The sequence below is a fragment of the Salvelinus namaycush genome, chromosome 6 (assembly GCF_016432855.1).
Source record: "Salvelinus namaycush isolate Seneca chromosome 6, SaNama_1.0, whole genome shotgun sequence".
Classification (NCBI taxonomy): domain Eukaryota; kingdom Metazoa; phylum Chordata; class Actinopteri; order Salmoniformes; family Salmonidae; genus Salvelinus; species Salvelinus namaycush.
In genome coordinates this window covers 41,764,712-41,789,817 of record NC_052312.1, presented here as the reverse complement: position 1 = coordinate 41,789,817, position 25,106 = coordinate 41,764,712, and the positions used below count along the sequence as shown (strand labels likewise).

Sequence of the window (25,106 nt, the reverse complement as noted above, 5' to 3'; positions counted from 1 at the left end):
GTTCAGATCCTCACTGGAGGGGGTTCAATACAGAACAGGTCATGTCATGACTGGTGTCGATTGGATGTAAATGTTGGCCATGAAATGTGTGATCTTCTTGCATCATCACTATCAGATGTTGCTTTAAAAATGGGCTAATTTAATTTCTAATAGAAAGGATGTCAGCCCCCCTCTCCCAATTATCCTTTCCTACTATGAGTTTCCATAAATGTGCTAATGTTCCAGTAACGCGCTAGCCTCAACCGCCACTGGGTGATTGCCAAACCCGTGATAGTGCATTTTTGTCCATTGCACAACCGGTGTGATTACGTAGGTTGGGGTGATGGATTTTAATTGGAGAATCGTGAAAAAGCAGATAGTAACTTTGTCGCGTGCTACGTGATTTCTAACAAATCGTTAAAACAATGGTTATTATTTTAAATGGATTCCCAAACATACCGAATGTGTGCGCATTTTGTTTCGCCGACGGGATTAATCTCATGCTTAAAGTTGCGTATTTTTTTTTACAATTTGTTTGGGAATCATCAGACGTGCATTTTCATTCTATGGAATCTTCTAAAAAGCTTCCATTTTATCAGTATCACATCCTTCAGACCCCCGACGTGCCCGCATCTCTTCTTCAAACCAAACCAAAATTCTAAGAATGCAGAGCATCTCGAATACTGCATTTTCTTAAGCCATCATTATACAACTAGTATGTAGTTCTTGAAAAAAATTGTAAACATTAGAAATTGAAAACCCACGTCGTCATCCTTGTTTAAAGTGCCAGGTTTAGAAAACAGCTGACTAACCTCGTGGCTGGTTGTGTGTTGAAAATGCTGTTGCTGCAAATCCCGAATCCAGGCGCTTGCGATCCAAACACCAGATAAAGTACTGGTAGACCTCTCTAACCCGTACAAACAGTGATGTAAATTTACAGAGGGAAACGCGTGCGAACTCATGCCTTTATATAGGCCTACCTTTCTATACACAAACATTGAGGGAGTTCGATTAGGCGTAAATGCTATGGCCCGTGACATGAATGTGCAAAAGCGGGGAGGGAGGAGCAACCTTCTCAAATTGAACAGTAATCTGTGCCGCTCGGTCATGTTGTCAACAAGGCAGCATAATACATCGTTCAGAAACGTGCATCATCTATTTTCTATAAAATATATGTTCGAATTTTCAAGTTTCTTTTAATTGGAAAGGCAGATAAAGCCTTTTTATCAAACGCTTTTGTGCAACAAGAAAAACATTAATTACTTTTGCATGTGAAAACATAGAATCCTGCTCATTAAGCCTTTTCCATCTGCTTAACCTACATCACTTTTATTTTGAGCCCACTTCGCTGTCGGCCAAAATGGGGGACCTGGCTCACGCCTGGGAGGCAGTCTAGTTCCAAAACGAAAATAATCAAACCCGGTTCACCGGGGAAGTTCCGGGGCATTAATCGAATTCCCTTATTGGGACCGCTGGGGTGCAGAACATCGACGTAACATCGTATAGCTCCTGATTAGCACGCACATCCACACCCAACACCCAATTTAGAGCTGGGCGATTAATCGTATAAACTCTATATATTTATTTTACTATATACCAAGTGAGCTACACCGGTAAATCATCCACGGACCGGTTTGGATTTTTACAATTTGAATGTTTAGTTTGTTAAATGTCGTAATTGAGTAATGAAACTAGAACAATTATAACTGAGAACTTATTAGCACAGCCAAAGACACTTTATTGTCTATAACTCAGTGTTGGGACCATAGACATTATTGGGACAGTTTCCGAAGCGGGAGAACAGGCCTAGAAATCGGTTCAAAATAAGAACGGCCATTAAATTAATAAAAAATGCATTGTCACAGAGGGAAATCAAAAAAAGAACTGGATTTTTAAAAACTAAATAGAGCCATATAAAGACAAAGGAAACATAAGTGTGTAAATAACGCTAGTAGATGGGGCGTCAGGTAGCCTAGTGGTTAGAGCGTTGTCACCGAAAGGTTGCAAGATCGAATCCCCGAGCTGACAAGGTAAAAATGTGTCGTTCTGCCCCGAGCAAGGCAGTTATCCCCTAGGCCGTCATTGAAAATAAGAATGTATTCTTAACTGATTTGCCTAGTTAAAAAAACAACAACATGAAATTAAGGAAATGCTGTAATTGAACAAATAACATTGGTTCTAATCCAGAGTGAGGCTACAAGAAAATTTTGATTCCAATTTCCTGTAATTCTGAACATGAAGTGTTATGAAGTGTTCATACATTGCCTTCTGACTGTATTCATCCCCCTTGATGTATTCCATATGTTGTTGTGTTTGTCTTAATTCAAAATGGATGACATAAAAATAAAAATCTCACCCAACACATATTTTTTTAGAAATTTTAGCAAATTTATTGAAAATGAAATACAGAAATATCTATAAGTATTCACCCCCCCAAGTTAATACATGTTAGAATCACCTTTGGAAGTGATTACAGCTGTCTTTCTGGGTAAGTATAAGAGCTTTTCATACCTGGATTGTACAATATTTTCATATTATTATTTTTTAAATTCTTCAAGCTCTGTCAAGATAATTATTGATCATTATTAGACAACCATTTTTAAATCTTGCCATAGATTTTCAAGCAGATTTAAGTCAAAACTGTAACTAAGCCACAAGAACATCAATGTTGTTTTGGTAAGCAACTCGTATATTTGGCCTGTTTTTCCTTTTCACTCTGTCGTTTAGGTTAGTTTGTGTTGTGGAGTAACTACAATGTTGATCCATTCTCAGTTTTTGCCGATCACAGCCATTTAACTGTTTTAAAATCACCATTGACCTCATGGTGAAATCCCTGAACAGTTTCCTTATTCTGCAACTGAGTTAGGAAGGACATCTGTATCTTTGTAGTGACTGGGTATTGATACGTCATCCAATGTGTAATTAATAACTTCACCATTATCAAAGGGTTATTGAATGAATGTTTGAATATGTGCCCTTCATTGTGAGACATTGGAAAACCTCTCTGGTCTTTGTGGTTGAATCTGTTAGAAATGTACTGCTCGACTGAGGGACTTTACAGATAATTCTATGTGTGGGGTACAGAGATAAGGTAGTCATAAAAAACAATATTATTGCAGAGTCCATGTATACTGAACAAAAATATAAATGCAACATGCAACAATTTCAAAGATTTTACTGAGTTACAGTTCATATAAGGAAATCAGTCAATTGAAATGAATTCATTAGGCCCTAATCTATGGATTTCATATGACTGGGCAGGGGTGCAGCCATGAGTGGGCCTTGGAGGGAACAGACCCACCCACTTGGCAGCCAGGCCCAGGGAATCAGAATGAGTCTTTCCCCACAAAAGAGCTTTATTACAGACAAAAATATTCCTCAGCACCCCCCGACAGACGAAGAAGCCAGATGTGGAGGTACTGCGCTGGCGTGGTTACACGTGGTCTGCAGTTGTGAGGCCGGTTGGAAGTACTGCCAAATTCTCTAAAACGACATTGGAGGCAGCTTATGGTAGAGAAATGAACATTAAATTATCTGTCAATAGCTCTGGTGGATAATTCTGCAGTCAGCATGCTTAATTGCACACTCCCTCAACTTGAGACATCTGTGGCATTGTGATGTGACAAAACTGCACATTTTAAAGTGTCCTTTTATCCCCAGCACAAGGTGTACCTGTGTAATGATCATGCGGTTTAATCAGCTTGTTGATATGCCACACCTGTCAGGTGGATGGATTATCTTTGCAAAGGAGAAATGCTCACTAACAGGGATGTAAACAAATTTGTACTCAAGAAAAATACACTTTTTGTGCATATTGAAAAAAAAAATTTGGGTCATGAAACATGGGAACACTTTACATGTTGCGCTTATATGTTTGTTCAGTGTAACTTAAGCACATCTTTACTACTGAACTTATTTAGGCTTATCATGAAAGGGGTTCACTACTTAGATGCAAGACATTTGAGCTTTTCATTTGTAACATTTCTAAACACATAATTCCACTTTGACATGGGGTATTACGTGTAGGCCAGTGACTCAATTTTAAAGTTAGGCTGTAACAAAGATGTGGAACAAGTAAAGGGGTGTGAATACTTTCTGAAGGCACCATATCTAGGGGGCCTGACTTCCAGGGGGGGACCCAAACTCTCCCCCCTTCCTTTAGGTGATAAAAATAACCCCCTCCCCCCACCTTGCGAAAGGTTCAAAATAACAGTACACAATCTTAATTTTTACAGATTTAATTTGACACCAATTTAAGATGACCAGATATAGTTCCATAAAACTACACATTACGTTGACAGACTTAGGCTACTGCAGTTCAAATAACGAAAAATAAAGAAAAACACCCACAGCGACATACATACGTTACAGACATTGTCAAATACATGCGTATTAAGTAGGCCTAGTGTTAAAATACATTATAGTGGCCCTCAAGTCGAACATCTTGATCAGCCTGTAAAACCAAGAGTATCCACCACCTTTCCTAGGTACTTCACCGTTGCTTGTGCGATTTCACTAAATACTACCACATCATCCAAATATGCCTCTGAATTTTCCAGAACACATAGAATGATTTGCATAAACCTTTTCAAGCTACCACTCAGGGGCTGGCCAGAAACATCTGTGGAGGCACCGTAGAAAAGAGCGAGTCAACAACCTAGTCAAGGATGGTGAATCATTAAAAAAAATCATAAAAAAAAAATATATCCCTTAAGTGCATATGAAATTTGATTCCCGTTAACTAAACGGCTATAGAGACTAGCCTACTTAATAAAGACTAGATTTTACACAATACATCATTATTCAAATAGTTTTATGATCTGAAAAAACATGGTTTGTTTGAGGATGATGACAGATGGTTTTACTATAAAAACACAAACCATGTCAAAACAGGGCATCTTCACGTGGGCAATAAAGGAAATATACTTGAACTTTAAGATTCTACATGGTTGCTACGAAATTAGCAACAATCAGTATTCATCACTCAGGCTATAGCAATGATTGAGGCTTTACATATGGCCTCCAATTAGAACGCTTAGGTAAAAACATTGTCATTCAATACAAACAATATATACATTTGGGCTAGACACCACACCCATTACTACATTTCTATACAAGCATCTTTAGGACTCTGTCTCTTTCCAGGTGGTCATTATTGGGTTTTTGATTACCCCAGATGAGCCGTTCCCCAAATCACCACCAAGGGCCACACACACCTTTATAATACAGTATGATAGTAATATTCTGTGTCTAATGTAGACTGTCTTCATGATGGCTGGTTCAGACAGTATAGTCAAAGTACAATCATTGTACTAGTCATCTTTCAATTTCATTATAGTTATACTTTTTAGCCATGCTATTGTATCCTTGGATTAAAAGGGACAAAGCTTCAAGATGGTTCATGGCTTTTGTGTAAAGATACATTTATTTCAAAACAATTAGGCATATTCCAGAGAAAAATGTGACTGAGACCCAAAAGCAAACTACATTTAATGAACAAGTTTAAATTAAAATGTGTATAAAAATACAAAATGTGTTTTGAGAAAGAATTGGAACTTTCCAAGACAAATAACAGTGCATATCTACCATATGCGAGTAGCACTACCACATAACATAAGCACATTCTACAGCCGTATAGGAGATCTCAGGAGAATTACGCCTAGTTTGGTTACAAACAAACAAAATCTATGAATAATAGTATAGTTTTGATACAATCCATATCACAGTATACGGCAACGTTTTACATAATGTGAATAGTATTGGCCCACTGAACTTTAATAGAACAGAGGTTATGGCAGTTACAGGAGAAAGTAATAAAATAGTCAACAATAACAAAAAAATGATACAAGCGCATACAAATAAATTAACAGAGCAATGACCACTTTCCCTAACATTCAATCAAACCTGAAGATTAGAGGAATCTAAAGGAACATATATATATTTTTTTATATAGTCCATGTCTGATGCCTCTATACATAACTACATTACAAATAGGGTTCCATAGTAAAGCTTTGATCAAACCATGGTGACCATCTGTATGTTGAAATAACTGCCATCATACACAGAGTACAAAACATTAGGAACACCTTCCTAATATTGAGTTGCGCCTCCTTTTGCCCTCAGAACAGCCTCAATTCGTCGGGGCATGGACTATACAAGGAGTCAAAAGCGTTCCACAGGGATGCTGGCCCATGTTGACTCCAATGGTTCCCACAGTTGTGTCAAGTTGGCTGGATGTCCTTTGGTTGGTGGACTATTCTTGATACACATGGGAAACGGTTGAGCATGAAAAACCCAGCAGCGTTGCAGTTCTTGACACAAACCAGAGCGCCTGGCACCTACTACCATACCCCAATCAAAGAAACTTTCATCTTTTGTCTCGCCCATTCACCCCCTGAATGGCACACATACCCAATCTATATTTCAATTGTCTCGAGGCTTAAAAATCCTTATTTAACCTGTTTCCCCTTCATCTACATTGATTGAAGTGTACTTAACAGGTGACAATAAGAGATCATAGTTTTCACCTGGTCTGTCTGTCATGGAAAGAGGAAGTGTTTTGTACACTCAGTGCTAATATTAACCAGATGTAGAGAATAAAATACTGTATATTGAACATGATAGTTCACACAATAATGAGTATGCATTAATTTGGCATGTGAGCTTTCACGTCTAAATACTAATAGAACAAATACATTGACAGAGCTCTACAATACCCCCCCAGTATGCAATGTAAATACAGGCTCTCGTCCATTTCACTGACATGTAGAATAAAAGGCTAAGAAATAAAAAGTCTGTTTAAAAACATTACCATGGTTTAAGAATATTTAAATTATATGAACAGTAGTGGATAGATAGGGCAGGAGGTACAGAACAAGAAAACACATTCCTTGAAATAAAAGTGACGACAAAAGTAGCCTACATGAGGGATGTTGGAGGGCCTTTCTAGATTAACGTCATGTACTGACAATTGTATAGACCCACCCTCAATATCCATGACAGTCTTGGGACATATATAAAAATACTAAGAACAACATTTTTGTGATCTATTCATTACGTTGTAGCCCCTCCCCCCCGCCCCTTATACACAAAAATATTCATAACTGTACAGTATTTGCGCCAAACAGAGGCAAAGTGACAGACGAAAATAGTGTTATTTCACCACTAACATCATGCAAAAGATGTAGACGGATTTGTACAAGCGAGTCCTGCAGGACTCAGAAGGTTCTGGAAAGGCAGCAAACTTAAAGCACAATTAAAGGGCATCAAAATTCTCAATAGGAGAAAACCAGGGAAGCTTTTTGGTTGGCCCACTCAGCCAGTCTTTTCTTGACATCATAAGAGGGTCCATAGACCTCGTTCCATTTAGCGCCATAGCCCTTTCCCAGAACCCTGTTTGTGTTCAAAGAACTGAAAAGGAATAAATAAGTGTCCACTATACCATCACCTTCAGATATGCTCTAAGGGGCTAGGAAACTAAATGGAACTGGTCTGTAGACTGAGATAGGAAGTGCTCAAAAAGTGCTGCTCCAAGGTCAGTTTGTGGGTTTTAGCTTATATTGGTTCAGGTGAGGACTGGCGATCGAGAGCGCTTGCATCAGGATCACACTACAGGCTCCCTCAAACATTTGAATGTGCTTTGTATGTACATCCAAAGACACTGAACAATGTCACTGGCCTTGCATATTACAATATCAAAATGTGCACTGGAAAGAGTATAGTATCAATATATCAGAGAGTACACCTTGTGCACAAGCAAGGCTGGATATGACATTGGTTGTGTACACGTGTCCCTTTACCAAAGAAACCTTCTCCAAAGAATAAGGCTCTGGTCAAATTCTAAAAAAAATTTTTTTTTTTTTATTAAATCACTGAATTGCTTCCCACACCTCTGACAAATTTATTTAGCCAAATTTCTACAGCTTTACCCTTATAATATTAGGTGTCCGATCAATGACCATGTTGATTAAGGGAAGGACAAGCGAAATAAAAAAGGAGAATAAATCCTTCCAGAAAGTGACCAGGGCCAGTGTGTGTGTGTGTGTGTGTGTGGGGGGGGGGGTACAGGACAGGAGAAGGCAAAGTGTGGAAGGCTGTTCTCTATCCTAATGGATATGGCTCTATCCTACTACAAAAGGTACAGTTCCAGAGGTCTCCATTTCTCATACAGCTTTAGTGGATCCAGCATTTCATATTGAAAACAAATTGTGAATATTCACAATCTCATAGCACTCAGAAGGGGGGGCAAGAGTCCATCATTGTTAACAGATATAAAATAACAAACCTTGCCCTCTTGGTACAGAACACAACATTTGATAAATAGTCCAGCTGCTCTTGAATAGAAAGCAATCCCAGAAGACTGTCTTGAGAGCGCTCCAGGACGTCATAAAATCCCAACGGTCTCCGTCTGACTTCTGTAGTGTCATGCGATTTCTCTGTGAGACATTATGACATCAAATCCCCACTGTTCCTCCACCCCATCTTTGACCTGGGGGAGTGGGTGGGATGTTCGGTGGCGTGGGGCTCATCACGTTCGCTCTGCTCGCCTGTGCTTCCTCCTCTGGTTCGTGCTGTCGTTTCTTCTGGCAGCAGGGCTTATAGAGGTAGGGGTCTAAGAGTACCTCTCCGAAGCGTCCCTTGTAGATGATGCCACAGCACACCTTCTGCCTAAAACCCACAGAGGACGGTCAAGACAGCAAAACACTATAGTGAGAGGGAATCAAATCAAACAAATGTACCATGAAGGATTAAATAGGGCTATGGAGTTAATTATGCATTAAAAGGAGGAAATAGTGTCGGAACCAAAACTGGTCGAGTATAATACATGGGTTGTATTCATTTGGGCACACCGTAGCAAGGCATTTAGCAACAGAAAAAAATGGTTTCTCATTGGAAAAGTTCAGGTAGTTCCTCATTAGTTTCAGTCCGTTTGGGGCCTGATAAATATGACCCTGATTCCACCATCCTAGCCATTACCTTTTCCAGTAGGTGAGATCCAGGAAAGAGAAGACTGGCGAGTGGGTGGCACCTGGTGAGAGTTCGACGTCCGAGCCCTCGTCTGATTGGTTGCTGTAGCTGGGAGAATGGGCAGGGGAGGCACTGGAGGCGGTGCTGTGGGCGTCAGAGTCTGTGGGGGGCAGGGCAGAGCACAATCAGAAATTCATCTCAACATAGCAGGCACGGTTCAGATAAACATCTGTAATATTTATTTTGGAATTAGTCTCTTGTTTCACAGCTCTTTAGGCAGGACAAATAACGGCGAGAAAAGAGTTGTGATCCATTTACTTTTGAAACCCCAAAGTTTACACTGCACAAGGCAGCATAGCCGAGCACAGAGTATCATCTGCTTACTGCGTCTCTTGAGCTCCTTCTGCACTCGGCTGATCTGGCTTGGCCTGGCTCCCCTCTTCATCTTCATCTTCTTGGACCTCACTGTCATCTTCCAGCTTGACCCTGAACCTTTAGCATCAACAACCTGTGACAGATGAGAGAAGGGTTGAGTGACAGAGATGGATGGATGTCTGTTTCCAAGGTAACTGCATGAATGTATAGAATGGCTTATAGGGAAGCAAATAAACAGTGTACTGTAATCTAAGGAAAAACGGTTATTATACACCTACGGGTGTTGGGGTCAGTCACTCCCTGTAATAGTGTTGTCTTAAGACTTATTATATGGAATACTGAGAGTGGACGGGAGTAGGACAGGGAGTATGGATGGATTCTGAGAGGCCTTACATGATTCCAGTTCTTTATGGATCCGGCTGGGAGTTTCTTCCACCTTTTCACCAGGAGAACACAGGCATTACAGATCTCCCCAAAACGCACCTCACTCAGCCTGGAGGGACACATTATAGGGGCGAGAATGAGGATGAGTTTCATATGGAGAGAGGTGTGTGTGTGTGTGTGTGAGAGAATGAACGATGACAGCCTTGAAGCTCAGCGTGTGGTTATTATTATCCCTGCTCCAGTCAGTGCGAGTCGGTCAGAGCTATTTTCTGCCAGAACGCTTCTCCTGTTGACTTACGTCACCGGTTACCATAGCAATGAACCGACGCATACTGGCCCGGCCAATAGCGGAGAGGCAGAGTGACAAGGGGAGGACGTAAAACTCTTTCAATTCTGTTTCATACAAAAAAAAACTTATTTAATGAGATGAAAAGGGAAATTTGTCCTAGTTTGATAAACTCCATGGGTAAAAGACTCAATTATTCAAGTTATTGCACTGGGAGTTAAAACAAAACTGTTTCCCAAAAACGGAATGAATATCTAATTGCATTACAGTGACTTGAGTGTGTGGCTGTAACAGGGGGTAGCATAGTCATGAGAATGAACACTGACAAAAATCCTAAAACAATTACAATTTCTGTATTGTCCAAATCTGACAGAAAGAATTAAGGCCTCAGACCTCTCTACCCCCAGAGTTGAGCTGCACAGGGTCTGAGTGGTCAACTCACCCAAAGCAGCTGTGAAAGTCCCTCTCATAGCGCTTGCTGTCGGTGAAGCGGGAGCTGGAGGACTTGGCCCGACAGATACAGCAACCGTCCAGGCTCCGGTACATCTTGGGCTTGTGGAAGCCAAACATCTGGGACACACAGGATGGGGGAAATGAAGCAATGATCACTTAGATATGTTTATGTAAAAATCTGTGGATATGATATGCAATCTGGCCAGAATTATGATGACACATCTATCGGTCTATTTCTTGGAGGATAGAGCACACACTGATTCAGCAGTATACAGGTAGGTTTGACAGTTTTTATTCAAAAGGTCCACTATTCATAAGAGTTAACAGCCCCTGACCCATCTCATGAGAGTTCAGTTCACAGCAGCATGGAATAACAGTCTTTATAATTCACGCACATGGCCGTAACTACATAAGGACAGAGGTCCGGACCTCAACCATTTTTTCTAATTTGAAAAAAGGACATTTTAAAACCGTCCTACGACTCCTGTCCACAGATCCCCCAAAACACAAAAGCAACTCTTGAAGAATGACTGCACAATTGGCAAGTAGTTTCTTATAGATATGTCAGTCAGGAGGCTAGCTGCCGGCAGAGACTTCTATTGTGGTTATGTTGAAGAGTTCTGACTAGAATTACTAAACCAGCTGATTGATTATATACACACACACTTGAAGTCGGAAGTTTACATCCACTCAGATTGGAGTCATTAAAAAAAAAAAAAGAGAAAAAAAGTTTTTCAACCACTCCAATTTTCTTGTTAAACTATAGTTTTGGCAGGTCGGTTAGGACATCTAGTTTGTGCATGACAAGTAATTTTTCCGACAATTGTTTATAGAAAGATTATTTCACTGTATCACAATTCCAGTGGGTCAGAAGTTTACATACACTAAGTTGACTGTGCCTTAAACTGCCTGGAAAATTCCAGAAAATGATGTCATGGCTTTAGACGCTTCTGATAGGCTAATTGACATTACTTGAGTCAATTGGAGGTGTACCTGTGGATGTATTTCAAGGTCTACCTTTAAACTCAGTGCCTCTTTGCTTGACATCATGGGAAAATCAAAAGAAAATCAGCCAAGACCTCAAAATAAATTGTAGACCCCCACAAGTCTGGTTCATCCTTGGGAGCAATTTCCAAACACCTAAAGGTACCACGTTCATCTGTACAAACAATAGTACGCAAGTATAAACACCATGAGACCACGCAGCCGTCATTACCGCTCAGGAAGGAGACGCGTTCTGTCTCCTAGAGATGAACGTACTTGGTGCGAAAAGTGCAAATCAATCCCAGAACAACAGCAAAGGACCTTGTGAAGATGCTGGAGGAAACCGGTACAAAAGTATCTATATCCACAGTAAAACGAGTCCTATATCAACATAACCTGAAAGGCCGCTCAGCAAGGAAGAAGCCACTGCTCCAAAACCACCATTAAAAAAGCCAGACTACGGTTTGCAACGGCACATGGGGACAAAGATTGTACTTTCTGGAGAAATGTCCTCTGGTCTGAGGAAACAAAAATAGAACTGTTTGGCCATAATGACCATCGTTATGTTTGGAGGAAAAGGGGGGAGGCTTGCAAGCCGAAGAACACCATCCCAACCGTGAAGCACGGGGGTGGCAGCATCATGTTGTGGGGGTGCTTTGCTGCAGGAGGGACTGGTGCACTTTCATCACATTCCCAGTGGGTCAGAAGTTTACATACACTCAATTAGTATTTGGTAGCATTGCCTTTAAATTATTTAACTTGGGTCAAATGTGTCAGGTAGCCTTCCACAAGCTTCCCACAATATGTTGGGTGAATGTTGGTCCATTCCTCTGACAGAGCTGGTGTAACTGAGTCAGTTTTGTAGGCCTCCTTGCTCGCACACACCTTTTCAGTTCTGCCCACAAATGTTCTATAGGATTGAGGTCAGGGCTTTGTGATGGCCACTCCAATACCTTGACATGGTTGTCCTTTGGATGTATGCTTGGGGTCATTGTACATTTGGAAGACCCATTTGCGACCAAGCATTAACTTCCTGACTAATGTCTTGAGATGTTGCTTCAATATATCCACATGATGCCATCTATTCTGTGAAGTGTACCAGTCTCCCCTGCAGCAAAGCACCCCCACAACATGATGCTGCCACTCCTGTGCCTCACGGTTGGGATGGTGTTCTCCGGCTTGCAAGCCTCCCTCTTTTTCCTCCAAACATAACGATGGTCATTATGACCAAACAGTTCTATTTTTGTTTCCTCAGACCAGGGGACATTTCTCTAAAAAGTACAATCTTTAGTTAACAATACATTTGTGGAGTGGTTGAAAAACTAGTTTTAATGACTCCATCCGAAGTGTATGTAAACTTCAACTGTGTGTGTGTGTATATATACACACACACTACTAAGTAGGGTTGCACATTTTGGGGTATATTCAGGTGGAATCTTTCCTTGGGAATATATGCAAATTAATATTAAAACCATTTAAATGACAATGTTTTATGCATTGGATACATTTACCATATGGAGACAGAAACATAAACCTTTTCATAAGTAGACATAATTGGAAGTGATTAAATCCTTCCAAAAGGAAGAAAATGTTTAGTTACGAATTGAACTTGAATCAAATGAGTTGACTTCACTGAACAAAAGGGAATGTTGAATGATCCATAGCATCTCCCAAAAACATTTTCAACATACATCTGTAAAATGATAGTCTAGAAACTAAAGCTTTGGTTGTCTTCCTCTCAGGCTTCCATGTCTTCTCCCTGGACCTCCTCAATGTCCACCTCTTGAACATCAGACTCTGAGGCCTCATCTTCACTGTCACTTTCCAACCTTGTTGAGGATGGCTCATTGTCAGGCAAAAAAAAAAAAAACTCAAATTTGCCCGGATGGCCACCAATTTTTCAACCCTTGTATTGGTCAGCCTGTTGCGTGCTTTGGTGTGCGTGTTCCCAAACAAGGACCAGTTGCGCTCTGAGGCGGCTGAGGTTGGTGGGATTTGGAGATGGAGGCAACAGGGGAAAGAGCCTCAGATCCACAGTCCCTTCCACCAGGTGGCTGATGAGATATGTTGGCACAATTGCCAAATTGCATCTCCATCCCAAAGTCCTTGCTTGGAAGTGTACTTCGCCAGACTGCCAAGAACCATGCCCTCATCCAGGCCAAGGTGGCGAGACAGTAGTTATGACACCATAGGCCTTCTTGATCTCTGCACCAGACAGGATGCTCTTGCCAGCATACTTGGGGTCCAACATGTACGCTGCGGCATGTATGGGCTTCAGGCAGAAGTCTTCACGCCTAATTTCTTCTCTTACATCTGCAAGCAGAGTCTGAACATCAGACAGGATGGCATTGTCACCCTAAATCCGTGCAATGGCTACTGCTATAGATTTCAGGAATTTCAGGCTGCTTACCACTCAACCAAAATACATCATCCAGGAGGATCCTCTTGATGAGGCTGTGCATATTGGCAGACTGATATAGCCATTTCTTGGAGACTCCTTCCCCTCCAGGAGACTGTCAAACATGATGACAACACCACCCCAACGGGTGTTGCTGGGCAGCTTCAATGTGGTGCTCTAATTCTTCTCACTTTGCTTGGTGAGGTAGATTGCGGCTATAACTTGATGACCCTTCACATACCTAACCATTTCCTTGGCTCTCTTGTAGAGTGTATCCATTGTTTTCAGTGCCATGATGTCCTTAAGGAACAGACTCAATGCAGGAGCAGCACAGCCAATGGGTGTGATGTGAGGGTAGGACTCCTCCACTTTAGACCAAGCAGCCTTCATGTTCGCAGCATTGTCTGTCACCAGTGCAAATACCTTCTGTGGTCCAAGGTCATTGATGACTGTATTCAGCTCATCTGCAATGTAAAGCCCGGTGTGTCTGTTGTCCCTTGTTTCTGTGCTCTTGTCAAATACTGGTTGAGGGGTGGAGATGTAGTTAATTATTCCTTGCCCACCAGCATTCAACCACCCATCAGAGATGATTACAATACAGTCTGCTTTCTCTATGATTTCCTTGAACTCTGTTGAACTCTGCATCCAGCAAATGAGCAGATAAAGCATGTCTGGTTGGAGGGGTGTATTCAGAAATCTCTTCCAATAAACATTGCCTGTGCGCATCAGAGGTGAACCAGTTGCATACACAGCTCGAGCAAGACATTCATCAGCATTTCTCTGACTACGTTCCTCCATTGAGTCAAAAACACTTCTGATTCCAGGAGGGCCATGAGCTGTTGCTATCGATACGGTGTCTGATTCATTATTTTCACCTTGAATAGAAGTAGAGGGACTTTTGTCAGAGGTTGCTTGTTGTGAGCACTGAGGGAACTTTATGCACTTGTCCAGATGATTCTGCACCTTTGTTGCATTCTTCACAGTATTTGCAAATGTACACAGGTTTTCCTTCTATATTAGCTGCAGTGAAATGTCTCCACACATCTGATAGTGCCTGTGGCATTTTCCTGTAAAGATGAGAAAAAAAGTTTTAAAAAACTCAAATACAATTCCATGTACAGAAATAGTTAAGCAGTTAGATTAAACAACTCATTTGTAAGATAAATGTTCTAAAATGAAACATGTATGGAAACCGGTGAATTAACTCATCTGTTAGCAGGCACAAGCAAGCTAAGACCACATGGTAGCAAAACTAACTAGCAGAAATTGTTAACAAGTTGTAAATGATCAAAACACTTTGCTGTAGGCTACTAATCAAATGTATTTATATCGCCCTTCTTACATCAGCTGATATTTCAAAGTGCTGTACAGAAACCCAGCTTAAAACGCCAAACAACGCAGAAGTGGAGATGCACTATTTACTAGTTAAGAAAAAAACCATGTGTTATAAAATATATTCACCCCACCCAGTATTGTAATCAAAACTTACCAGAAAGCATGTAGTCCTTGGCTCAGACAGTGTAGTAGTGTGTGCTCAATAGTATCTCATTAGTGTGCAAGACCTTGAGAATCAGCTGTACATGTGATGGAAGAATGCACTGTGCATGCAGATGGTTGCAATTTCATTGAATTGGGGTAGTTGAACTAAAATATACCACAATATACCACACCTAGAATTGCCTTGTGTATCCCACAACAAAGATTCACTGTTATAATCTAACTTTATGGATACATTTTTGCAAAATTCCCCACATTCCCTGGCTTAACTTCCCATGGCATTTTCTGGAAAGTTTTTGACCCTTTGCAACCCTACTACTATGCATGAAGGACAACGCAAAGACAGAGAGAGAGGAAGCACTCTGAGGTTAGTACAGTGGATCCAAAACTTGGGAGCCAGTGCCTCATGTGGGTCGGTCCCCTGAAAATCTAATAATATTCTCAAAGTTAGAAGCTTGAAAAAAATAAAAAATAAAATAAACACATCTTCCCTATAGGCCTATATTAAAATGCAATCAATACAGTTGTATAAGACGTAATCAATTCTAATTTCATCCGATGCTAAAGTGTTAATCATTTCTCACATTTCCCCCCTGAACATTACAATTGTATAGCTAATAGGCTGCGTTTGTGGATTGACTGAGGTGAAACAACCTACAGCAGCCAAGATGATAATGGCCAGAGTCGTTTTTGCTGTTCTCCAAACAACATTTGAGTGTTTTAATTGTATAGAAAAGCAGTAAATGGTTATGGCCCTATTCATGCACTACTATGAACATAATACACAGTCATAGGCCTGCATCACACAATGCTGAGGAGATGAGCCCCCTTAACGCTTCCTTGCATGGCCTAGAGTCCCAGACAGAGAGAACTAGGTTATCCGTCATCACGTCAATGAGACCGGAACAGGACAGCCTGGCCATGTACCGCGACGCTGTTATGCAACCGCAGTGCTGATGCAACGAAAAGCCATGTGGTCCCGACTCCCTATACGGCAGGGATGCGGGCATGTGGCAGCATCCATGTGATGCTCGAATGTCAGTGGTCACAGAGCCGATTATGATATGAAAATCGATCAAGGGAGTTGACACATCGTGATTGAGGCTTTATTTCATCATGCCAAGGATGTAAAAATGTTACGCTAAACACGGTGAATTGAATAGCGTACATAAACAACAAAGATTACACTAACAGCCATAAATGTGGTCAGCGGGACTGGTCGTAAATCTTGAACAGCACAAACGATTGTATAATACCAGCTCTGACGTAGGGCCTATTGCCTAACTCGAAAATGGCAACATGCTTCGAAGGATGCAGGCGGGCGGCATGGTGCCGACTGTACACTGAAACGGTGGTGTGCTTGCGAAATTTACTACGATCAAAATATCTGCTTTGAATCGTTTTTTCATCAATAATTAGATAAAATGTAACAACCACTGCATTGTCGACTGGTTTATAGAATAACATTTTTTTTGTTTAAAAGACCCGCATGCGTCGAGAACGTACATCGATCATCACCACCCACGGAGAAAGCATGGTCCCCTCTGGTTCCCATGCAGCATCCATATTCAGACACAATTTGACCAGTTTACGAATGATGCTTCAAAGAGTTCGGAAAACTACTTGATACAAAGTGTCACTTAACACCGCTGCTGCTATACCGCATCTTTCTCCATGACTAAGTCTTTGTTTTCCGAATAATTCTGCGTCAATGGGAAGGTTCCAAACCCATGGCCGGACTGTAAACACATGCACATTTTCAGAGAAGCTGGTTGCTACCTACATCTAGGAATTATATTAATACAAGTGTGAAATAAAGGATATAAGACCTGAACAGTCCATGCATGCAAACAAGTTCCAGGGTTGAACAATATTGAAAGGAGACCAGGCATGTTTGGCGCAGAGCCACACACCCACATGTCACTCAAACGACATCCAGTCTTGCACTCAGATTGGAATTGTCATTTGATCAAATAAACGATAAATCACAACGAAATTGTTAACTTGTAGTCAAGTATTCTAGCCTACACAGTTTGCATGTAAGGTTTTGTTGATGCGGCAGTATGGTGTCTTTTGAAAACGAAACCAGCCGACATAACATCAATAAGTTATTTGAAAAAACAATACATCTAACTAATTAAAACAGTGCGGGTTACAATGGTTGTGTTGTTGCACAGAAACAAACATTTGTAGGACTCTAGTCCTGATCAAGGAATGTGAGCATTCATTGTCACCGGACACCAAATGCCAAGCAGAAGAAAGGAGCGCGCATATTAACAAGAATACAATTGCCAGTGCTTGTCATTGGCTGCCAAACACTGAAGTAAAAAACATTAGTTAACTCATCAAAAAGCTCAAAACAATTTAGGATATTAAAAAAAGGTTTTAATGGCTTTCCGAGATATTTAACCATGTTAAATAGCCTACATCCTCGAAGAACTTCAGCGCATAGTGTGAACTGTTTTAAATAGAATTGGTTGTCTGTTTGGCAAAGTAATGTCCTTACCTTAAGTTATAGTCAATGATGAATGAGTTGTAGAGATGATTAAAAAAAAAAACGTCGTTGGTAGGCTATTTAAACGCATGTAACAATGAATACACCGTTCGGATGTTGCCGTTTTACTTGCGTGTCTGGGGGAGAATCTCAAATGTATTAGCTCGCGTCCTCTCTCCTCACCTCCTTTTCAAAACCCATTGGAGGAAAATGTCGGAGGGAAGAGACCTCTGGCTTTCTCATCCAATGGGTTTTGAGGAGAGCAGAGAGGACGCGAGGAGAGCACATTTGCGATTCTCCCAGGAGTATTACAAATGTTTACGCATGCGCGTTTGGCAACTCCACCATTTTCTGATTTTCTTCAATCAAACTAATTTACATACGAAACTGACGTTTCGACTGCGTCTGCATTGTTTTGCCCATACAAGGAGGGGAATTACGCGGGAAATGGGGGGGTGGAACCAGTTGAAATCTGTGCGCTGTGAATCGAAGAAAGGAGGCGTGACTACTTCAAAAATATAGTGGCAGCATGTCTGTAGGTAGGTTACGTGTGGTACGTCGAGCACAGTAGATCGACTATTATTTTGGAAAAAAATGAGTAATAATGCGTATTTTGAAATAGTGATAATGCAATAAACACAAAATGAAAATGTTATTCAACTAGAAAATAGTCGTAAAATAACAGGATGTACCAAGTAACAAGAGTTGTTTTGGTAGTGAAACAGGAATCAGAAGTAGCTCAATGAGTAAAACGTTATATTGTTTACCATTGAATCCTCATGAGGATCATACGTCATCTCAGTATCACAATGGACATGTATTTTACCTGAGGTCTGGGCACACACACACACACACACACACACAGTAAACAGTTTAACATATTGAGCAAATTTTTAATGAAGCGCATCATAAATATCAGAACAGTGATCATCAACTCTTATATGGACACAGGACTCCATTCATTACATGATCTCCTCCCACCGGACATACAGTTTACGTCTGCACTTGTGGGAAAGGAAAGGTTCAGTAGTAGCATTGCCTACCTGGTAACATCAGGACGGATATTCCACGGGGGGGGGGGGGACCAGCGTTTGTCACACAGGTTTATGTAACAAAGACAGAAGTAAAGTACAGGACTACTGAATGAGTCTAGCTGTAGCGGTGTGTTGAGAGAGAGTATCTAGCCGAGTAGCAGAGTACACCGCATGCAGTAGCACTTTAGGAGATGCAAAGAGGGACCCTATTCTCTCTACACTAGACAGTCACTTTTCTCACCGCAATGCACTAGACACCTATACATAGGGTCGATCATCCTCCTATGTTTGTGGCTACTTATACATACAGGTAGATAGGTTTGTTATTGTTGGAATCCAGGATACATAAGACAGTAGGAACCTAGTCGCAGGACCAAACTGTGAATGTTATAGAAGGAAAGTCACATGGATCAACATACAGAATGTAATTTCCAAATATTTCACACAAATATTTCCTCTTTGCCCCTGTCGCAAACAGTGTCTCAAAGTGTCTTGATTACTACCACAGTTTATAAGAATAAATACATCAAATCAGAACATAAAAAAAAAAGCTCTGTCCTTTTATGGGTTAACACTGGAAAAAACGAACCATAAATACTGTGGTTGAAACACGGAGTTAAAATTGTGATTCGGAATCTGTCAATCGTTTTCCCTTTTGGCTGGGTTCAAATCTATTGTCTGGTCATAGTTAGCCTAATAACTTTAGTCAACATCTATTCTGATCACCCTTTTTAGTACACATGCATAAACACCCTATTTACACTTGTTGTTACAGAAATATAAGAAGAAGTTCATTAAGGATTGACTGAAAAAGTGGCAAGAGATCCATTTAAGATTGAAAAATACAACCAGCTAGAAATAGTCCCAGAAGGAGTTAACACTCACCAGAAAATAACCACTTATCATAGGAAGGTTTGAGGCATTTATGATAAATACATCATTAGGGGTCGTATGGTTAGGTTCTTATTGCAATTGTTTTCTATTCCAGTGTATTTCACATGTATCACATTAAATAAGGGGCTGGAACATTTCAATACCACACAGAGTAATGCTTGTCAAGATTAGGAAACTGTCCTAAAATGTCCATTTGAGATCAACAATCACACAGATCTGACAGACCACACACACACACACAAACTGTGCATGACAGAAACCAGGATGAAATTGAATACATTGACCATTACAATTTCTAATATAAAAATAACATTAGGAGAACACATTCACTGAGTGTACAAAACATTATCAACACCTGCTCTTTCCATGACAGACTGACCAGGTGAATCCAGGTGAAAGCTATGATCCCTTATTGGTGTCACTTGTTAAATCCACTTCAGTCAGTGTAGATAAAGGGGAGGAAACAGGTTAAATAATGATTTTTAAGCCTTGAGACAATTGAGATATGGATTATGTACGTGTGCCATTCAGAGGGTGAATGGGCGAGACAAAATATTTACATTTCTTTGAACGGGGTATGGTAGCAGGTGCCAGGCGCTCTGGTTTGTGTCAAGAACTGCAACACTGCTGGGTTTTTCCACCCTCAACAGTTTCCCGTGTGTATCAAGAATGGTCCACCACCCAAAGGACATCCAGCCAACTTGACAACTGTGGGAAGCATTGTAGTCAACATGTGCCAGCATCCCTGTGGAACATTTGACGCCTTGTATAGTCCATGCCCCGACGAATTCAGGCTGTTCTGAGGGCAAAATGGGGAGGTGCCCCAAATCTCAATATTAGGAAGGTGTTCTTAATGGTTTTGGACACTGTACATACACACGCACATACACAGTTTGAAATAGGGTCAGGTCAATGCCTGTAATTTGGTTGGAATGTCCATGCAACCCTAGAAAAGCCCCTGTCCTCCTAGGAAAGACCTATCCAATCCAGTGCAGTGGTTGTGTCCACCAAGATCTGCTAGCCAATCTCAAAGCAGAGCAAATGTTCAGTCCAACACAGTAGATGTATCCAGTCCAACACAGAAATGAGCCAACATCCAATCAAAAAGCTGCGTTACACAGAACTCAGTGTGGTGCTGAAAGCAGATGAATCCAGTTTTCCTTTCCGTTGTTGTCATCTTCATCCAAATGATGAAGTTTCACCCACAGATATTCCCAGTGCAGAGACTATGGAGAGGCAGCAGGGGCAAACAGTCACTTTCTGTTTTGGTTTCCTTTTTCCTGGCTGACTATGACCCACAGGCATGCTTGCTAACGCTAGCTGAAGTTGGAGCAGGATCCAGCAGACAGAGAGATAGGATCTCCATCACACAAAGTGTCCATTGAAGAGCTACCTACAGTGGGCTACACACATCTAGCACATAGGGAAACATCCACGGGTTTTCTTTAAAAACAGTCCCTTCTTATTGAATATCAAAAAGGATATTTTTCAAAACCACAAGCTATGTAATAATAATACTGCATCAGCACTCAATGATCCAAAGCCCAAGCTTCTGCTCTGCAGCAGTGGAATCGATTGCTTTGGTAGCGAACCATCTCTTGTCTCTTTACATAGTCCTCACTTCCTACTTCCTCCTTATGAGGTGACTTTTCCCAGAGTGAATCAGCTGAAGCATACAACAACAACAACAGTGAAAGGGCAAAAGGGAACAGAGCAAGGGTTTGTGGGTAATGTAGTCACGGGCTGGGTGGTTTCCCAGCAGGCTGTGCGGTAGGGGTTAAAGGTCGATGCCCTTGACAAGCGAGGCCTCCAGGGTGATGGGGAAGTCGTGGAGGGTCTGCAGGACAGCGATGAGAGCATTGACCGTTGTCCGGTCCCGCAGCAGAGCAGACTCCTCGTACATCCGCTGGATCACTGGACACTCCACCAACAGAGGGAGCCACTGAATCAGCAGACGATCTCTAGATAGATAGATAGGAGCGAGAGAGAGAAGATCATTAGGAGTATGTTTGCTAAACAGTTGGTTCCATGTCACCAATGAGACTTTTCAGAAGTGTGATGTTGATTCCCAATACAGCCCTCTGGATGCTTTGTGCCAATAACAACTACAGCTCAGTTCTGCAGCCCCATCTCTGTCTCACTGCGTGTGAGTGGCGCCCTCACCTGGCCCCGAGGCAGACAAGCAGCTGGAACTTGCCGTCCTTGCCAATGTTCCTGGGCGAGGAGTTGATGGCACTGACATAGTGACAGAGAGAGACACAGGTCAGGCCCAGGGGCTCAGCAGTCTCCTGCATGTCCCCCATCTGATCTGCTGACTCCATGTAAGCCACCGCCTTCTCTGTAGAGGGGGAGGAGGAGGAGATATGTTAGGGAGGTGGGAGCAGAGGAGGAGAACAGGAAGAGGAGAGGGGACATGGAGGTAGGGTCTACTGTAGAAGAACTTTGTAACAACTGTTAAAAAGAGCTTTATATATACACACACATTTGTTTGATTGATTGATTTAGAGCTAAAAGAGCATGTCAGTCTACAGGGGTTCACTCTTTCTCCCTCTGTTTTTATTTTAAACTTTGATCTGTGCAAGTAAAGTACTCTATGGAAACCATCCTCTCCTCATTTCCTTAACATTCATATCAGTCAAAAGCTGTGATATGAATATTAATAAAAGGATGAAGCAGCCATTTCATATGACAGCTAAAAGCAGCTACCTACAAGGTTACTTTGAGTATCAAAGGGAATTTTTAATGGTCTATTTTATTTCCATTGGGGAAGTTCACTATGCAATATCCTAGTTTTCACCACTAGAGGGAAGCCTATCACAAAGATCTATAATCGGACCATAAAGATGGATAGCGGGTGCACTTTAGCACCTGCATAGAAGAAGAAGAACCCCTCAATCCATCTCAATGTATCATACGTAGGGAGAAATGTGTGGTATTTATAGGTTATTCCACTAGATGGAGGCAGCGGTGTGTAGGTAGGCCACTCACCCACAAAGTCCCAGACAAAGACAGTCTTCTGGAAGAGGCGGGCGGACTTGAAGCCGTTGTGGAAGAACTGCTCCAGAGCCCCGACCAGACCAACCTCACCACAGAGCAGGATGGTCAGACTGCCCCTCTGGAGAGAGGGAGGGAGGGAGAGTTTCAGATAGAGACCTGTAGTATAACTTCATTAACCTTTGAGACTAAAAAAAGGTACCAATTGTTGATTCTCAAACAACAAACATGATGCAACACTACCCCTTTGAAGCACCAATTAGAGAGAGTGAAATGTTCACTTAAAATCAACAGAACATTCCCTTTATTCTCCTCAACAGATTAAAAAAACACTGTTCTCATAGAGCATTTATACAGCACTATAAAGTCCTTTTTCCTCCGAAGGCCCTTACATTAGCTGCGGCTAATGCTATACTATTCCTCCAGTTCAACTAATGTAGACGCTGAGTTAACGGCTCTCTCCAGGGGTTTTAGACTTGTTTCAAGTTTCCGTTTCAAGTTCTATTAATCGGAGATACGGGATACGCATGGTGTACATTGTCCAATGAAATGCTTACTTGCAGGTTCCTTCTCGACAACGCAACAATAAGAAATAGTAAAAGATAAGAATACGAACATAAATTAAATAGCAGTAGAATAGAATAAACATTTTAGCATAAGAATGATACAGGAAGGCACAATTTATAGTACAATATGTACACGTGTATTGGAGAAGGGGCGGATGGGGGGCCACTGTATAAATGTAGCAGAAAAATAAGAGTCTGGTAGCAGCAGCTGTGATGATGATGATGATGATTGATTAAGTGCAGAGAAACAGAGCAGGTGGTCAGTCCAATCCAAGTGTTCAGCAGTCTGCTGTCTCTGAGAGAAACTGTCTCTGAGCCTGTTGGTATCAGACCTCATGCTCTGATACCGTCTGCCTGATGGTAAGGGAGAGAACAGCTCGTGGCTGGGGGGTGTGGGGTCTCTATCTGTCCTATTGCTGCTTCAACAGGGGTCTATTAGTGGCCTGGGCTCCACGCCAGCCATTTACCCTTTTCCTATTACTGCATGAACTGCCTCAATAGAAACACCATTATACCAGACTCACATAATGAACGCTACCACCTCAGAGAGAGAGGGAGGGAGGGAGAGAGAGAGAGAGAGAGGGAGGGAGAGAGAGAGAGAGGGAGAGAGAGAGGGAGGGAGGGAGGGGAAGAGGGAGAGAGAGTAATTCTACAGAGAGAATAAGAGTATATTTAAAGAGAGAGCATGCAGACAGGGGGTTGAGGTGATTGTTAAGCACTAGAATGAGTTCATCGTGTTTATAATGAAAGAGAAACAGCATCTGCTCTCTGTCCTGACATCCTTCCCAGACAGAGCACCTCAGAGAGACTATTAACCTGCCAGATGAGGAGAGTGCTGCAGCAGTCAAATACCTATTATACAGATCCTTCACTGTCTCAACTCAAATTAACAGATTAAATGGAGAACATGGAGCAGGTGCTTATTATTTTTATCTCTCAGTCGGTCTCGCACTTTCTCTCTCTACCATACACACACACACACACACACACACACACACACACACACACACACACACACACACACACACACACACACACACACACACACACACACACACACACACACACACACACACACACACCTCTTTCTCAGGCTTGTGGAAGTGCTTGCAGATGCTGTTCACTGCCTCGCCGATGGCCTCCTGGATTTGAGCTGAGGTGGGCTCTGCAACAGAAGAGAGAGAGGAGACAAGAAGTGAATATCTATAGTTATGTCAACAGTAAATCAGGTAATGGTTATGCTATGTCATGTCATGTCATGTCATGAAGGGGTGTTACTCACTGTATCCGCGTCCTCCCATCGAGGTGATGCTGACCCGCCTGGTCTGACCCGGCGAATGCTGCATGTCGGGCGTGCGACACCCTCTCCCAGAATCCTCATCGGCGTTGGGCAACGCCAGCTCACCAATCAGAACGCGCTCCAGGCTGCCGTCGTCCACGCCTTTGCCAAGCCACCGCCCACACGGGAACTTGTAGGTGTGTCCTGTGATCTCGTTGCGGACCATGACACAGTCCACCAACCATTTAGCCAGCAGCCCAGAGTTATCATGACCCAACTGGACTGTAGTCAGCTTACCCAGGTTCTGACACTATAGAAAGAGACAACAGAGAAGAATCAGCATCAAGATGTCATTACATGTTAATTCACAATGATAATTCAGAAATCATTTGTTAACGACAACAGTATGACTGCTAATTCTATAACTACGCAGTGTAATCCTCTATCGAATCTAGTCCTACTCATCTATCCAATTGATCAGCTAAAAGTCTACATTAGACCCAAATACAGCCAATGACAGGT

The 25,106-nt window shown here is 41.8% G+C and overlaps 2 protein-coding genes across 8 annotated transcripts in view; both read right to left on the bottom strand.

Moving 5' to 3' along the window:
• Nucleotides 1–6,235: 6,235 nt before the first annotated feature.
• On the bottom strand, nt 6,236–17,947 carry LOC120050034 (SIN3-HDAC complex-associated factor-like). Its single transcript, XM_038996638.1, has 6 exons — nt 17,830–17,947; nt 10,434–10,561; nt 9,715–9,814; nt 9,331–9,454; nt 8,956–9,106; nt 6,236–8,646 (listed from the first exon to the last, which is right to left on the bottom strand). Exons 2-6 carry the CDS (start codon nt 10,559–10,561, stop codon nt 8,433–8,435), a joined length of 717 nt encoding a protein of 238 aa, XP_038852566.1. The 5' UTR covers nt 17,830–17,947; the 3' UTR covers nt 6,236–8,432.
• A 2,588-nt stretch (nt 17,948–20,535) lies between these two features.
• Nucleotides 20,536–25,106, bottom strand: part of LOC120050033 (DENN domain-containing protein 5B-like) — an 85,168-nt gene continuing 80,597 nt past the window's right edge. For all 7 annotated transcript variants that reach the window (XM_038996630.1, XM_038996632.1, XM_038996631.1 and 4 more), the window contains 5 exons: nt 24,588–24,894; nt 24,388–24,470; nt 22,734–22,860; nt 21,909–22,083; nt 20,536–21,706 (listed from right to left, as the gene is read on the bottom strand). In XM_038996630.1, the coding sequence (XP_038852558.1) occupies nt 21,523–21,706; nt 21,909–22,083; nt 22,734–22,860; nt 24,388–24,470; nt 24,588–24,894 (876 nt within the window). In that variant the 3' untranslated portion in view covers nt 20,536–21,522. The remainder of the gene's footprint in view (nt 21,707–21,908; nt 22,084–22,733; nt 22,861–24,387; nt 24,471–24,587; nt 24,895–25,106) is intronic.